Source organism: Zootermopsis nevadensis, unplaced genomic scaffold (assembly GCF_977971745.1).
Source record: "Zootermopsis nevadensis isolate Lab colony 2312 unplaced genomic scaffold, Znev_1.0 Znev_ptg000020l, whole genome shotgun sequence".
NCBI lineage: Eukaryota > Metazoa > Arthropoda > Insecta > Blattodea > Termopsidae > Zootermopsis > Zootermopsis nevadensis.
Window position 1 is genome coordinate 1981265 of NW_028259152.1, and position 12854 is coordinate 1994118.

The 12854-nt window shown below is 34.6% G+C and overlaps 2 protein-coding genes across 3 annotated transcripts; one reads left to right on the plus strand and one right to left on the minus strand.

The window, feature by feature from the left end:
* Positions 1 to 78: 78 nt before the first annotated feature.
* LOC110840461 (uncharacterized) lies at positions 79 to 6636 on the minus strand. 2 transcript variants are annotated; one of them, XM_022085507.2, is made up of 6 exons: positions 6488 to 6636; positions 5922 to 6001; positions 5634 to 5696; positions 4031 to 4237; positions 3116 to 3292; positions 79 to 475 (listed from the first exon to the last, which is right to left on the minus strand). In XM_022085507.2, the coding sequence occupies exons 1-6, from the start codon at positions 6497 to 6499 to the stop codon at positions 169 to 171; spliced, it is 846 nt and encodes a 281-aa protein (XP_021941199.1). In that variant the 5' UTR covers positions 6500 to 6636; the 3' UTR covers positions 79 to 168. The 2 variants fall into 2 exon arrangements, with proteins under 2 accessions (XP_021941199.1, XP_087208343.1); XM_087352217.1 differs by lacking the exon at positions 3116 to 3292.
* Positions 6637 to 9528: 2892 nt separating this feature from the next.
* LOC110840464 (selenoprotein F) lies at positions 9529 to 12440 on the plus strand. Its single transcript, XM_022085515.2, has 5 exons — positions 9529 to 9685; positions 10233 to 10351; positions 10542 to 10657; positions 11440 to 11549; positions 11808 to 12440. Exons 1-5 carry the CDS (start codon positions 9641 to 9643, stop codon positions 11916 to 11918), a joined length of 501 nt encoding a protein of 166 aa, XP_021941207.1. The 5' UTR covers positions 9529 to 9640; the 3' UTR covers positions 11919 to 12440.
* Positions 12441 to 12854: the final 414 nt, after the last annotated feature.

Genomic DNA, 12854 nt, shown 5'->3' on the forward strand with positions numbered 1-12854 from the left:
TCTAATGGAAATTTACTGGAACAAAATCAATCTCGTTAATATAGAGGAATAAATAACTTATATCGGTTTCCAACCCAATCTCTTTGATACCATTGTATTTAGCTTTAGTAACAATACATATCGTTATTGCCACATTGGCTTCTTGCTCTTTGGCAAGCCGGCTGAATTCTAATGATGGAGGTTATGTCCTCCAGGACCTGGACTGCCAGGCCTGCCCCCAGGTTGATTTATAGGTTTCCCGTTGTTTCCAGGGTGGTTGCCTTGAGGTTTCCCGTTGTTCACAGGGTGACTGTTGCTGTTCCCAGGATGGTTGTTTCCAGGCCCACTTGGATTAGGACGTGGTTTCTGTGGACCGCCAGCGCGTTTTTGTCTAATATTCGGCTCTTCTGCAATTGTTGACAATGGCCTTTGAAGGGCGGGAGCGTTCTTGGTGGCTCCCGGCTTCGTATCGCCTTTATTTTCTTTTACATCTCGCCTGTAAATATAAATCGGTATCAGAGTTACATCGACCTTCGTATTACAAGCACTCGTAACACCTTTTAGGGGCAGGAGTAGGCTTTATATTTTAACAAATATCATTTAACTGTATTTTTTTATTTTGAAGGAAGAAACTCATAATCTACGTTAGAATGCTATCATTTCTGAGAAGACTGAAAAAGAAACACAAAAAAGATCGATCATAACAGTCGATTTCCGAGCAGAAAATTCGATCATGTATCTCTCGAATACGAGACAGGAATTTAATTTGAAACGACATTTGATAAACATTGGTATTCATTTCTACAATCTGGCGAAACTGATTTTTAGATTTTATCTATATAATAGGCCTATAACTCCTCAGATGTGTCCTACAATGAACAACAGACAGATGGAGGCCAAGTAAAAGTGGCCTAAGGGCAAAGTGAAGTAAGTAGAGGCTTCTAGCATATGTGGCTATGGTGTGAACACACTGTCCCCTACATAACCCCACAGAAAAATATCCGTAATGTCTGATTACTTATCAGACCAAGCAGCTGCTGCATCTCATCAAATCACAATATTGGCTCTGTGTGAAACAACACAGACTTTCAAAAGGTAACTAATTTTAAAGTCTCTCATCTGTGACCACAAAATACCTGAATCAGATAGCCATTAATGAGATGATATTCGAACACAAAGGCTCCATAATAATTACGTAGATGGAACATTGTATCTTTCATTTATTTGTTGTTTCTATGATATGCTGTGACTATCATTAATGGCTTAACGAGGATAATATTTTAGGACTAAATTTGAGTTGATTGGTAACAAAGTTTCATATAGGCACGTATCAGGTCAGACAATTAGGCATACATTTCCAAGTTAGGTAATATAAAAGTACCGTATTATGATGATGAAGACAGAACTTGTCTCCAAAATGTTTTTGACTCAACACTGACGCGGCTAAAAGCCTGAGAAAGTTTTATAACGTCCAGTATTATAGATCCATACGTATTTCTTCGACAAACTAACGCTCCTAAATATTCTCTTGTTTTCTGTGTTCAATTATTAAACACTTCGAAACCTAGATCATGATGCTGGCAGCAGGTAAGCTGAAGAGCTTTTCAAGAAGTGACGCAGAGAAACTTTTTTCAAGAGATAAACAATTAAATTGAATATCTCTATTACAGCACATGCAGATGGGCAAATAGACTTCTAGATTTATTTTTACAATTATTGCCAAAGTCTTTTTGCAATGGCATTTGGTAGTCTGAGCTGTGTGTTTGGTATTAATATTTTATGTCCAGGAGAATTAGGTAGGCTGCAGTATCACGGAAGGGCCTTGTCTATGTAGGCCTGAAAGACACGTTTTTGGATTTTGGTTGTCATTTATAAGCAGCATATTTGTAGGATGCATTACCCTTGCGAAATTAGATTTACATATGCAACATTAATATCGGTGTTTGTCAAGGACTGATACGTACTTTGGAGCACGAAATACGCATAATAAAAAAAAAATGTTCCTACCTCAAAGAAAACCCATTGCTTTCCTACTATAGATATAAATTGTTTAACGCTCTTTACGAAAATAAATGCTGACTATTCTGGGAACCATACGAAACCCAGAAAACGTTCTGTGGACAAAATGCAAAGTTACTTAATTTAAAGCTGGTGGTACATATAATTACCATTGTGCTTGAAATTGTTAGGAAAAGTATTTTTTTAAGCAAGGCGTCGAGAAAAGAATGGCAGTAGGAGATGGTTGGAGGGATAGTATAAAAAGGTCTTTCATAATTATGTTGTACGCTTCATTAAACATCCTATTATGACGGTGATTAAATCAAGGACGATGAGATGGGCTTATCATGTAGATCATTTGGGAGAAATGAGACAATGTCTAGGCGTACATGTGGGAGTAATATTAGACGTATAGTGAATTTTAAGGAAACAGAATATGAAGGCCTGGGCTGGATTCATGAATTTCAGACTAGGATCTAGTAGCAGGCTGTTTTAACACAGTACTGAAGTTTCGGATTTCAAAAGAGGTGGACAATTTCTACACCAACTGATCGACTAATAGCTTCTTTAAAACGACTGTGCTCCATGTAAGAAATGTCAACATAGACGGCAAAGTTCCTCTACATTTCTTGGCAATGGATCTGAGATTTATCGATCCGGGCAATAGAATTTGGAGACGAGAGGAACGTGTAAGCTATCATAATAAAAAGAATTTTCTCAATGCAAATAGTTTATTATAGTGCAAGTTCGTATGTTTGCTGTAAACTTCATACATAAGATATAACATTTAACTTCTTTTGAAATACATTAAAAATACTGGATTAATACTGTATTAACAATAAAATTTTGATATAAAACAAATCTAAATAACACCATTTCTTACGGGATAATATTCTGATAACAATTAACAATTGCTAACAATTATTGTTAACGATTCCTGAAGATATAATTTTAGGTCTTAACCATATATCAAAGTCCTGTTTTTTGAAGTTAATGAATGTCTCATTAGTTATTAAAGGTAAAGATGCTAAAGAACCATCTTTTAAATTTGAAAGCTGAATGTAGACTTCATTAATTTCAAGTGGAATTGCAAAGTTGTATAATTAGAATCAGTCACAGGCTAACGAGGTCCACTCACTTCTGTCGCCTCTCCTCTTTCTTATAGTCGGGGATCGAAGTGGGATGAGAGTCGACATCTCCCTCTTTCTTCTGCTTTCCTAGTTCATCGACGTCTCGCTCTGGTCGTGTAGCTTCTGGCTTGCTTACAGTCAAGGCGGGCTTTTTAACACCATCTTTCTCAGGTGGGGTTTCACGCCTGGGACAAAACGTTCACTGGTTCTTTCATGTACATTAACGTATGTACTTTGACTTAAATTTTTGCTTTAGCACGTTTCAAGACGAAGATGTTAGAATTATTACAAATATTAATTTCAAAGGATTTGAAAATGGTTTGGTCTATCTCAAAGATACTGCTTCTGTATTCCCATTGATAAACCGAACTGATACATAAAAATAAATAATGGGAATCAATATCCAGTTAAATAATTATAAAATATAAAATAAATAAGGAACTAATATTTAAGCAAAAATTAAAATATTCTTTCTTATTCGGGGTTTCTGAACCTGGGATTCAATCTAATAAATAAATGTTCTGATGGTGAGCAGATAATTTTTACGATTTCGTAAGGATAATTTTAGCTTAAAATAGTTTTGTTTTCTTTCATAAATTGAATAACGTTCTGTTTTTTATTTTGTAATGTTTTATTAAAGAGTTAATATTGCCGTAAATTAACAATTTAATTGTTGAAGTATTTAATTTTAAGTAAAACTGCTGTCGTTACCTTTTTTTGGCAAGAGGAACATTTATCAGAGGCTCTTTCTGGATACATACGTCAAGGATACATTCTTGCGTCTCTAACACGGTTTTATATTTTTGACATTTTATCTGAAAATCTCTTGATACACGCTTACGAGATAGAATGTTATAATACACCTGCTTTGTCACGGCGAAGCAGAACGAGTAGAGAGTACAGATACAAAAGGGTATACTCACTTTGATTTGGGTTTGGACTCGTCCTTCTTTGCATCAGAACTGCTTTCTGAGGGCTTAGCTGGCTGAGATTCTGGTTTCTTTTCCTCGGCATCTCGAGCGACTCTGCTCGTGGCTTCTGTTGGTTTCGTGTATGCAGGCTCTCCTGGTTTCTTTGCTACTTCGATTGGATTCTCTGGTTTATCAGCTTCTTGTTTCTCAGATTCACGCCTGCGAATATGAGCACCTGTTATAACCCTTTGAGAATTTATGTAAAGCTCACATTGAAATTAAGAGCGGACAATTCAAGAAATGTTTGCTACCATGCAGTTCAGAAACTTCTCCTTACGCATTCTATCGAAAACTAAACTAAACAAAACTATAATTTCACCTGATTTTTGTACGGGTGTGAAACTTGGTCTTTTACATTAGGGATGTTTAAGAACAGGGTACTTAGAAGGATATTTGACCATAAGAATAAAGTTACACGAGGCTGGAGAGAACTGCATAATGAGATGTTCCATAATTTAAAGTCTTCAACACTTATTATTGAGATTATGAAATTAAGCATAGTGAGATGATCAGAACGTGTAGAATTTAAAGGAGAAATAAGAAATAAGTACATAATTTTGGTTGGAAGGCTTGAAGGGAAAAATATCACTCAGAAGTTCTAGACGTAGATGGGGATAATATTAAAATGGAGGTCAGGTAAATATAGTTTGGAAGCTGTGGATATGATTCATCTTATTCAGAATAGGGACTGGTGGCGTGATCATGTGAACACGGTAATGAATCTTTATGATTCACGAAAGGCAGAGAATTTCTTAACTAGTTGAGCGTACTAGTAGGTTCTCAAGAAAGTCTCCTTTCCATGGAGTTGTTTATTCAAAGTTGCATTGTTTCTGAAGTTTACCCTCTAGAAATTGGCACTGAATCCACATTTTCAAATAAAATAAATATAAAAAATATATGAATATCAAAGAATTACAATTTAACTCCACATTCCATCAGCGTTGCGATATCAGAAGTAGATAACGCATTAAACAATTTTCGTTATAACATCAAAATAGAGCAAAATTATGTACACACTGAATTTAAGCTTATATATATATATATATATATATATATATATATATATATAAAACTATCAATAAAGACATAGATTACAAGTGAACAAAGGCTTAGAGGATTCAGAAGCGTGTCCCTTTAAAGCAAAATTGTAACCTTACTTTTACGAATACCGAATATCGCATCGTGGCCGAGTGGTTAGCACTCCTACTTTGTATCCGGGAAATCCCTAATCAAAATTTCGCCCCGGACGCCGAATATTCTGGCTGTTTTATCGTTATTTTCTCAGTCCCTCCAGGAAAATTAGGTGACGATTACTTCAATCTGTATGCTTTTTAAATCTATTATTCATCAATTATCATATCATTTGACACTATAATTATGGGATTAACTACTGAAAGCATCGTTAAATAAACAATTAGGCCACAGAAAAGTTACATTAATTTTTTTTATTAACCTCTTTCAAAAAATTTTGAGTCCGAAGATAGAATAAGATTAGAGTTATAATACAGAACATCTAATCTTCATACTACTTTCTGTACAAATATTCTGTACTCACTTTGTCCTCTTATCATGAGGAATTTCTCCTGGCAGAATTACAGCGCCAACTGTTGTCGAATCCCTGTGAAGTAGACAACGATTACCTGATTTTATCTAAATAAGTATCTATGTGAGTGTGTGTGTGTTTGTATGTGTGCTTGCATGTTTAAACGCGTCTTGTAGAGAAAAATTATTGCAAAGACCAACAGAAGCAATTTCATCGAGAACAGCCTACTAAACACGAAACAAAAAATCGCCAAGCGGAAGATTAATGACTGCTCAAATTGACGCTAAGCTCCATACTTACTCTGAAGATTCTTCACTTGATGTAGGGGCTGATACTGCCAGCGCAGCCAAACAGCTTACAATTAGGAACCACGTTACACTCTGAAAAAAATATTAATACATCATCTCTTACGGTTTAGACCGCGTTGCCTATTCAAATTCAGAATTACTTCTGAAAGTGCGAATCACTTCAAACATTTCGCAGGACTCCTTGGACGATAATCAGCCCTTTGCAAGGCACTCTACCTATATAGAATGGCACAACATATGAAGACGAAGACAAACACCCATTACTGCAGCGAAATTTGAACTCGAGATTCCAGTATTCAAGAGGCCAAAACACGTGCCCTAGACAATATGGCCATTTTGATAGGCTAATAGTAGTATATGTTTAAGAACATGCGATATTTTTTAAATGACACCCTACAAGATGTCACTGTTCGTTAATTACTTGTTGCAAACAGCAACACACAAGAAAAGAAGCTTCAAAACTGTGTAATCTTAAAATGTTAGCCTGACAAGACTGTGTGTTATGTATTTCAGATTCTTTACGATAATGACGAGTTCAATAAACAAAGTGCCACATACTCTTAGAGCCATTGGTACAAGACAGCTTCCAAGTTCTCGCACTAAACCCAGACCAACTGTGATGCAGCTCTCAGCGACTCCCGTTTATAAGTCGCCTCCACCAACAGGTTTGAGGTAAATCGTGTGACGCCAATTAGCATTAGTTATTGACAACAAACTAATCAAATATCGAAACTAGGCACAAGGTTAAGACAAGTGACAGATTGAAAGAAGTTATATTTACATGATAATTTCCCGAACAGTGGTGATGACTTCAGATACTTTCGCAATGTTTACTAAGCTTAGGATGGAGACTGGTATCAACAAGTACTGGTTGTTAGTACGTACGTAAATTATTTATTATTTTCTGCCATTGAAAGCCTTGTGCGTGTGTATGAGTGTGCATGTCCTACTAATAATATGTAAAGTTACAACGCCCGGGGAATACCAGACCGTGTCAAAGAAGTTAAACTTATCCCTTTAACTACCATTCAATGACGCTGTAGTTAGAATGACATCTTTACTAAGAGCGTCTTGTACAATGACAACTGAATAACATGAATTGACTTAAATATAAGCATTCCCTTGAAACGGTATGAGTCAGAGTTTTCAAATAGCCCTCCCCCCTTCTGCTGTTCTCTTGATCGTTTACACTGCAGACAAATTAAATTTGTTTAAGTCGTATAAGGTGCCCATATTTCAGCTACAATTTCTTAGAAAATTCAGTCAGGAGTCTTTATTTAACTACTTATATTTTATTTATCTGTTATCTAGGCTTGAATTGTAGTTGAAAGCTGTGTGAAATTTCAAATTTGATACTAACATTCATGCGTTTAAAGTATTAGTAGTCTGGACTACCGAAAATAAATTTAATTTGTCTGCGTCTGTGCGCTGCATTGTCCACCAAATACACTTCATCCTGAATCAGGTAAGGTTTAATCTGAACAGTAAGCAGGCGACAGGTTGGACATCCGGGGTTCGATATTCGGTAAGACAGGGACAAGAAATTTTCCTCTTCACTACCGCGTCCAGACTGGCTATGGGACCTACCCAGTGGGTAGAGGAGGTGCTTTCTGCATGGGAATACCTGGCTACAAGATTCGGCATCAAGAGGCTGATTTCATAATAACTGGCGTTTGTATTTCAATAGTTCTTGCAAATTACTTGGATTTAATTCTGCAAGGGCAATAAAGTTGTTCGTTTTTAAAACTATATAAGTATTAGATTTGTAGGGAGATATGAATAGTGTATTAGTAAAGGTATAAAGAGATACGATGAGAAATCAAGAAAACTCAACCATAGGTCCATTACTGTTTTCCGTTCGAGATTCAAATTGAAATAAGTCGCGTTTCCGTTAAGCTAAATTAAACACTTATTGATCAATAATTAATTATTGAAGCACAAAAACCCTTTTCATGTATTAAAGAATATAGATAATTAAAAACTAACACACCTACACTGTATCTTAACATTATGTAAATGCAGTGACGTTCGGATTATTCTCAGAACAAATTCGCTCTACTTCGAAGAACCGTTCGTGTGTATATTAAAGATTGGCCTCATCCTGAAAGCTGTGTTATTAACATATCTGAACAAGTATGCAAGCAGCGCTGCCTCATCGCTAAAGATGACATCTTATTAGTCCCAATTTTCACAGCTGATTAGCAGTTTCAATGCGAATACATTAAATCATCTGCTGCCACCAGTGGAACGCGTGAAGGTTGTATGAATATGCTCATCCTCTTAGCCTAGTTTCTTTCCTCATGGACAAAAGCAGGCTTATGAGATCATCACGTTATACGCTAGTGTATCTGTACGTCCTGTATATTGTAAACATTGACAGATCTTCTCGAAATATGGTTTGAAAGTTATTCAATAGGGGTCACACAAATTTCTCAAATTAAGCCTGTAGAATCTACAGAGTTGATGTACAAACGTGATTGGTAGGAGTGTCGTTTATGGTCCTGAAATTATATATAAGACCTTTGTAAAATGTGCACCTTCTCTCAAGACACTTTTCTGTGCATGTTAAAACAACAACACAGCAACAGTGCTAATATTTTTATTTCCTTCTCAGTTTTATAAAACTTTATAATAAACCACAATGATATATATATATATTAAATTACAAAGACAGTGTAATAACATGCTTATAAGTAATTTGTGAAATATTTTAATAAGTAAAAAAATTATATACATTGGCATCGGTTCTAATCTTTGATGTTGTATCCGACAGATCTTATGTAGAAAGAACATTCTTCCCCAGATGATAATAACAGTCTTACAATGTAAGTAGCAAACTAACAACTACGAAAAATTTGCATTGACCCAATTAAAATTCGATAATTGACCATTTGCTCTTACGCCCAAAATTAAAAACCATTACCTATGTTTAATTTTACTTGTCTCATTAGAAACTTAAATCACAAGATAAAAGTAATACATTTCTCCGAAAGATGGGTAGCCACCTACATGGCTACATGACGTCACAATTCGGACGATAACTGACAAGAGTTTATAGGACTGGAAATCTGCACAATAAGAAAGAAGGCTTTGTTAGCTCTACCCGGAAATCCCTGTTAAAACTCTGATGAGTCACTGAACAATTTTAATTTTACAGATGCAGTGTCTTTCTAGAGGTCATAATGGGAATATTTGAAAGAATTCTGAGAATCAGATACTATATGCAAAACTACCTTGGCTTTTTCCGCTGCAGACACCATTTAAGGCATTCCATTCTCAAAAATAGTTTTAAGAATTTCTTTTTACAGTTGTCAGTTTTCGCACATTTTATTTGGCATCGTAATTTTTAGCTGCTCTCGACTGTGGTATTACAGATCAATACACACATATATATATCGATGTATCTAAACCTCGAGAATCGATTCGTGCAGTAATCAATTATTCCCGTGCAGTCGAATGTCACATTCTTTCACAGATGGCTCTAGTTTAAACTACAATAACAATAATAATAATAATAATAATAATAATAATAATAATGTGAATAATAATAATACCACAATGTACATATTAAATTTCCCTGCTGAAACCGTTCAATTTCCCCCCACCCAAAGGCTGGATAAGAAGTCAATTCGGAAAGTCTAATTTCTGAAACCTGTGGTCTAACGGTGTCAGTTTATCATCCAGGGACTGTTGTAATCTGTGGCTCTTGCAATGGCATATAATGTGCTAGTTGTGGTTTTACTTACAGGTGTTTTGGTAGGTGTTACATCATGTTTTAATATTAGGCTTCTTTAAAGTATTTATAACCTTTCCTCCAGTTTTTCCTTCGAACAGTTACTGATGTCATTTGCTTATCTTTTCACAATATAAAACGAAGTAGAGATTAATAAAAATGTCACTGTATCATATTAGAAATCTTGAAGAAAGGTCGCTATTAAAATCGTTCGTGGTAACACTGGTCGTTGCAGTTATTAATAAAACAAGCGTGGTTTCAGCATAAGTTATTTAATATCACCATCAATTGCAAAGATTAAATAGAACCAATGAGAGGGGAAGGTAAGGTAACGTTAAAGGCTTTGGTGATAGAACAATCTATTTTAAAGTAATATAGAAAGTCTGGTCCCCCAACCGAGACTTGACAAGTTATTCCCAAATACAAGTTGGCACTATCCATGTCTTTTGTACAATACACCAGCTAGTGTATCAGAAGCCACATCAGTGTAATATTTGTGATGTAGTACTGTGTGTATGTTTCTCCATTATCCTCATGAATGTTTTTTTTAAATATTGTGTCATTTCACAGGCTTCCAGTGTATTGACTGAATTTTCTGCAGAAGATTGCTGGTCATTGGGATTAAATAAGGCAAATCTATTGTGTTCATCATGTGACAGTCTCCCAACATTTGATCTTGATATTTTAAAGTAAGTATATACTTTATAGTTTTTCATGGGCTTTGAAGCGTGAAGAGGACAAGGGAACATGAAAAGCTGTTTCTATTTATTTGTATTGTTCTCATGCATGTATATGTGTATATATTAATGTTAATTATGTGAAGATGTTCTTTCATGTATTTATTGAGAGTCGGTGTGTGTTTTGTATGTTTACTTGCAGAGACCATTGCAACCAATGTTGCCACAGGGATGAAAGTGGATATACAGTAAAACGGTATGCTCAGGCTCGACTGGAGGTCTGTACTTGTAAATTTGGTGTTTACCCCCAGATTCAAGGCAAGTACAATAACTTAGTTTAAGTTTTGTTGTCTTATTGTCTGAAGTGTTGACAGTCATGAATAACCAGTGTAGATAAGTTAACTATAAACTGATTACTCACTCATTCATATTTTGTAGTGTGAAGAACATTTAGGTTATGGTCTTCTGGGGTAAAACATGTCATCTTGTGGGTACTTCCTAACTTTGTAGAGGAATCTATCACTTGTGTTTTCTACCTTGAAGATGGAGGTGATAGTTTCCTACAAAACATTGGTAAATACATGTAAAACTCCATGGTATCATAATCAAAAAGCACCACAATCCAAATTTTCACTATTGAAAATTTAAAATTGTGTACAGGTTAGTATTCTAGGCAAGTGAAATAAACACCTTTTTTAACAAGCAGATTTTGGTGGGTTTGCTTTTTATCTTATACTGCTGGTTGGTTGTCATGTCCATGATCCAAAATATCAAATCACTGTTAATATATGAGTGTGTGAACTTATATGTTTGTGTGCATTTGTGGTCTTATGTATGGAGGATGCATGCTTATTTTGTATTTGAACCAATGAGAAGTTATATGATTTCCCATAAACAATAATACTGCTTGCAGAGGGCTAGGACATGCTTATTTTCCTGTTAATTTTTTTATATTCCCAAAAATTGTTATAAACAGCAATGGAGTTTTTGTTGTGTTATAATTTTAGTCTATAGAAAATACAATTATTTTAAAATAAAGTGAACATATATATGTTCTATGAAGTGAGTTTTTGTGCTATGTATAATTATTATTTTCTCAGCATTTGTAAAAAGCGACCGACCGGCAAAATTTCCCAATCTCCAAATTAAATATGTTAGAGGTCTTGATCCAATAATAACATTGATGGATAAGGATGGAAATGTTCAAGATGTAAGTATTGTTCTTTTATACTGCACAGTAGTAAATACTTTACTTATCATTTTATTGATATCCAGTCTTCTCATAAGAAACAGATTTGGCTTGTTTTAAATAAGTAGAATATTTCAAGATCTAGGCATGCTCTTTACCTTGATTTTTGAGAATATAATGTGCACTTATTTTATTAGTATATGGATAGTAAATTCCATAAGTAGTTTTCTTTGTTTAATGCTTAGCATGAACAGTATTCACAAATTCAAATCCTTTCAGGTGCTTGCCATTGATAAATGGAATACAGACTCAGTGGAAGAATTCCTGAAGACACACTTAATCTCTGACAGTGAAGAAAATAATGATTTCTTGAAAACAAATATGGTATGATAGCTGACAGTCACTAGTTGGCCATACATTTGTTTCATTATGTTTAAATATCAACAGAGATGAAGGGAAGAAATAAATTCTAACAGATTAATTATATAAACACAGAGAGTCAGTGGACAATAGAGTCTGAAATTTATTTATCTCCCCCTCCCAAAAATGTAACTATTCCTTCAAGAAACACATGACCAACCAAGAATCCTGTAATTACAACCATTAATAATGTGGCTCTATGAGCAATTCAGTTATCTTAAAATAAAAATTAAGAGCATTTGTGTCAATATACAAAACTTTAATGTTTCTTTTATTTTTGTAATAATAGCTAGTCTGCCAGTCTGTGATTCCTTGTAGCATTTTCTGGTACAGGAACTACTCTTATTCAATTCAAGAATTGTGATCATCCCATCTACTTTCAACAGCAATGAAGGCTAACAATAAAATAACAATGTTTGACTTATTTTGTGTTATGAAAATGTATGAAGTATTTGGAGGAGTGGAAATAAATTGCTACAGTTTGAAATCAAAGTGCTGAAAATATTTTGACCTAAGAGGGATAAACTAAATGGGTAGTCTAGGGTTTCAGTGGCAAATACTATAGTCTGGTTAGTAGTGTGCATAAGACCATTAACATTGGGATAGTATATAATAAATGGCCTTGCTTTCCTATTCAATTTAGTTCTTCACTAATTATATTGTAGCTAATTAATTAAATGTACAGAACCAAATCACGAAAGTATTTTATTATTCACAAATGTGACCATAACAATAACTCAAATCAAACCGTCTTGGCTCCTGAAGTGCAAAAAAAAATCTTAACAGTTTTAACAAATTTAAAACGTTTTAACATATAATAGTATCATTATTTGTTGAAATCAGCAGAACTAGGAGAAAACACTTTGCATACCTGGATTAAAAGTGGAATTACCATAGAAAAATGAA